The sequence below is a fragment of the Ictalurus furcatus genome, chromosome 12 (genome assembly GCF_023375685.1).
Source record: "Ictalurus furcatus strain D&B chromosome 12, Billie_1.0, whole genome shotgun sequence".
NCBI classification, from domain to species: Eukaryota; Metazoa; Chordata; class Actinopteri; order Siluriformes; family Ictaluridae; genus Ictalurus; species Ictalurus furcatus.
Genome location: NC_071266.1, coordinates 1,244,112 through 1,247,500, shown reverse-complemented (window position 1 = coordinate 1,247,500; position 3,389 = coordinate 1,244,112). Strand labels below are relative to the sequence as shown.

General features: G+C 40.3%; 1 protein-coding gene across 1 annotated transcript in view; it reads right to left on the bottom strand.

Moving 5' to 3' along the window:
- Positions 1-3,060, bottom strand: part of ahcy (adenosylhomocysteinase) — a 34,871-nt gene extending 31,811 nt beyond the window's left edge. The window contains exon 1 of the mRNA XM_053637876.1: positions 2,915-3,060. Within this exon, the coding sequence (XP_053493851.1) occupies positions 2,915-2,942 (28 nt within the window). The 5' untranslated portion in view covers positions 2,943-3,060. The remainder of the gene's footprint in view (positions 1-2,914) is intronic.
- Positions 3,061-3,389: the final 329 nt, after the last annotated feature.

Genomic DNA, 3,389 nt, shown 5'->3' with positions numbered 1-3,389 from the left:
GTCTTTGCTTTCTTTTTACCACCACTCATACTAGGGCCTTCACCTGGGTCAGAATCTTGTCCAGGAGTTTGCATTTTTCCTTTTTAAAAACTTCACCATCACTGTCACCACGACCTGTCGCATGCATGACTAATTCTCTTGTCTCTAAGAAGGAACGAAGCAAATTAGCTACCTGCTGCCACCCGGACGAATATTACATTACCCCACCAGTCACTATATTACAGCACAGACACTCGACAAGGTCATATTATTTGCAGATAATAATTAATAAATGTTAATAAAAAATAAAAAAAAATCATTTTAAGACTAATTAAGTGATAAGTGACGGCCCACCTGACGATCTCTCACGGCACACTAGTGTGCCGCAGCACAGTGGTTGAAAATCACTGCATTACGTAAACAAAAACGAGAATGTTTTCTTGCAAGAATACACTCCAATTAAACTATGCTACAACATTCATAATGCAACCGCTACCATAATTTTAAACTCATCTGCATAAACTGCTTGAATAAATCTATCCGCACATAAACATTAGGGGCGCGGCTTTTACACACTTCGCAGTAAAAGCACTGAAAGCGGAAAACAAGCATCCGAGAGAAATACATGCATTTCGCCTACTACATAATAGGTAAATATGCGGTTTCGGACGCAGCCATGGTGACCGGCGGAGCTGATGCTGCTTTGGCTCCAATGTCTTGTTGCACAGTGCAGCCATGAAAAGTTCCCGACTGACCACCTGTCAGGCAGCGCGCCAGTACCGGGTTTAACCGGTACTTATGAACATCTGGTACCGTCAACTTTTTTCTTTTTAGTACCGAAGTATCGGTACTTTTGACAACCCTTCCTGTGACAGGACTAGATTTTAAACCAGGAAGAAAAGCTAAAAATTAACCAGATTTCTCCTACAATTACAATGAACAGATGCTAAGATTGTCTTTTATGACGCGCGATACGAACGCCTCGGTTAACATCTCAGAAAATGTAGTTTAGTGTTTCATGACGCGTTAAGCATTCAGTTCACTCTGCTTCAAGCACACTGCTTAAGCAGCTCCCACTGCTGTAGCCATTTTAGTCATGAAAAGGGATACATGCTACTTGGTGTTCCTGTGGGTGCTGGGTGTGTGTGTCAAGCAGCTAATATCTGTCCAGGGGCAACTGGAATTCTCCAGGTCTTATCGAAATCTCTGTCTAAAACCCAAATCTTCTAGTAGAAGTTCTTAGTAGATTGTGTTATTCCTTCCAATTATTAGATTACTTACAGTTACAGTAACATTGTGTTAATGGCAAACTGACCTCTGGACTCTCAGATCAGCAGAACAAAGTCCAAATAATCAAGCCTTCTGCCTGTTTAATTATTGTTTGATAAAGCAAACCATTTTGAAGGTATAGAGTGAGTATAGAGTCCAATATTTATTTTATATTACGTACACACACAGTCAAAAGTTTGCAGACACTTGACTGAAATATTTCTCATGATCTTAAAAACCTTTTGATCTGAAGGTGTACGATTAAAGGTTTGAAATCGGTGGTGTAGACAAAAATATAATTGTGCCAACACTTTCATTTCTTTCATTACAAAGCATTTTATTTACAAAAATAAATATTTTAAATGGATGAGCAAAATATTCCGAAAAGCAGCTAATAAGAAGCCAGCGTAGGTGGGAACTCCTTTAATACTGTTTAAAAAGCATCTCAGGGGGATTCCTCAAGAAATTGGCTGAGAAAATGCCGAGAATACATTTCTGAAAGTTCTAGGCTAAAAGGGTGTCTACTCTGAAGATGCTAAATATTACCTGATTTTGATTTATTTTTACTTTAACACAACATAATTCCCATAGTTCTATAGCCTATTATTCTTCTAAAATGTGTGTGTGTGTGACACACGAGTGTTTCTAAACTTTTGACCGGTCGTGTATGTGTTTACAAGCAATACAGCAGTAGCTGTTCTCTTAAATCTTGCTTATTTCAGTCAGGCAATTAAGTTGAAAAAAAGAAAGAAAGAAAGAAAGAAAGAAAGAAAGAAAGAAAGAAAGAGTGAGATAAAGAGAAAGATAGATAGAGAAAGATAGACAGATAGAGAGAAAGAGAGCGAGATAGATAGATAGAGAGAAAGATGGATAAATAGAGAGAGAGAGATAAAGATATAGATAGAGAGAAAGATAGAGAAAGATGGATAGATAGATAGATAGAGAGAAAGATAGTGAGAGAAAGAAAGAGAGAGATAGAGAGAAAGCTAGAGAGAGAGAGAAAGATAGATAGAGAAAGATAGATAGAGAGAGAAAGATAGATAGATAGAGAGAAAGAGAGAGAGAGAGAGAGAGAGAAAGAGAGCGAGATAGATAGATAGATAGATAGTCTGGATCAGTTATGAGACAATCCTGTGTTCACAACTGTGAACACAGTCCGAGCTTCCGGTGTAACGGTCCATTAGCGTCGCGAAGCACAGCAATGCATGATGGTCATGTGGGTACGGGTGCCGAGCAGCCGCATGCGCGATATACTAAAACTACAACTTCAAACATGGCTGTCGCCATTTTTAAGAGCTTCAATAACAGAAAAGTGGCCAGGTAATATCGATACGTCTCCGCACAGTTCTTATCGAACTTTCCGAACGCATAAGACCGAGTCTACCAACAGCAGTGAAACCGCTCAGACACTGCAGCGGAGTGTTGTTTACACCTGCCGTGTGTCAGCTTTCTCAGTAATGTCAGTTATACAGCGGAAACCGCAGACATTCTCCGAACAACGACCAAACCTACGCGTTCATCTACACTAAACTGAATGTACACATGCATTCGCTGCGTTTATGAAGACGAAATTCTTTCACTAGTTCACTGTGAAACGCACCATCAAGCTAGCCCCGGAAGTGGAAGTGAAAGTGAGCATTTCTGTGCATACTGTACAGATACTGACCGACTTTGAAGGGTAGCTTGTCACACATTGTGGTTTGTCCTGAAGTGAGGAGTTGGATGATTGATTCTAAGCGCTGACACTGCTGCGGAGGTGATCGAAGAGAGAAACATCCAAACTGGGAACTTGTATATAAGTAGCTAGAACCGCCTTGTTGTAATATTAATGAGCGTGTCCAGCCAATCCGAGCTGCGACCTCAAGAACCCTTTCCACGCCCCTTTCACTTGGAACCAACAGGAGGCGCAATGCTCTTGATGTAATCAGGTCCGCGTCCGCCCTCCTCTAACGAACTGTCCTACCTTTTCAAACTACCCCAGAGCACATAGAGGAACAAAACCCCAAGTAGTTTGTGCTGTATTTGTCCACTTTACCACTGAAAGTTTATCAGAAAAACTACATAAGCATATTCTGATCATGTTTAACTGCCAGAAAGTGCTTCCAGCATGAAACTCTAGGTAACATGTTTTGATAATCTAT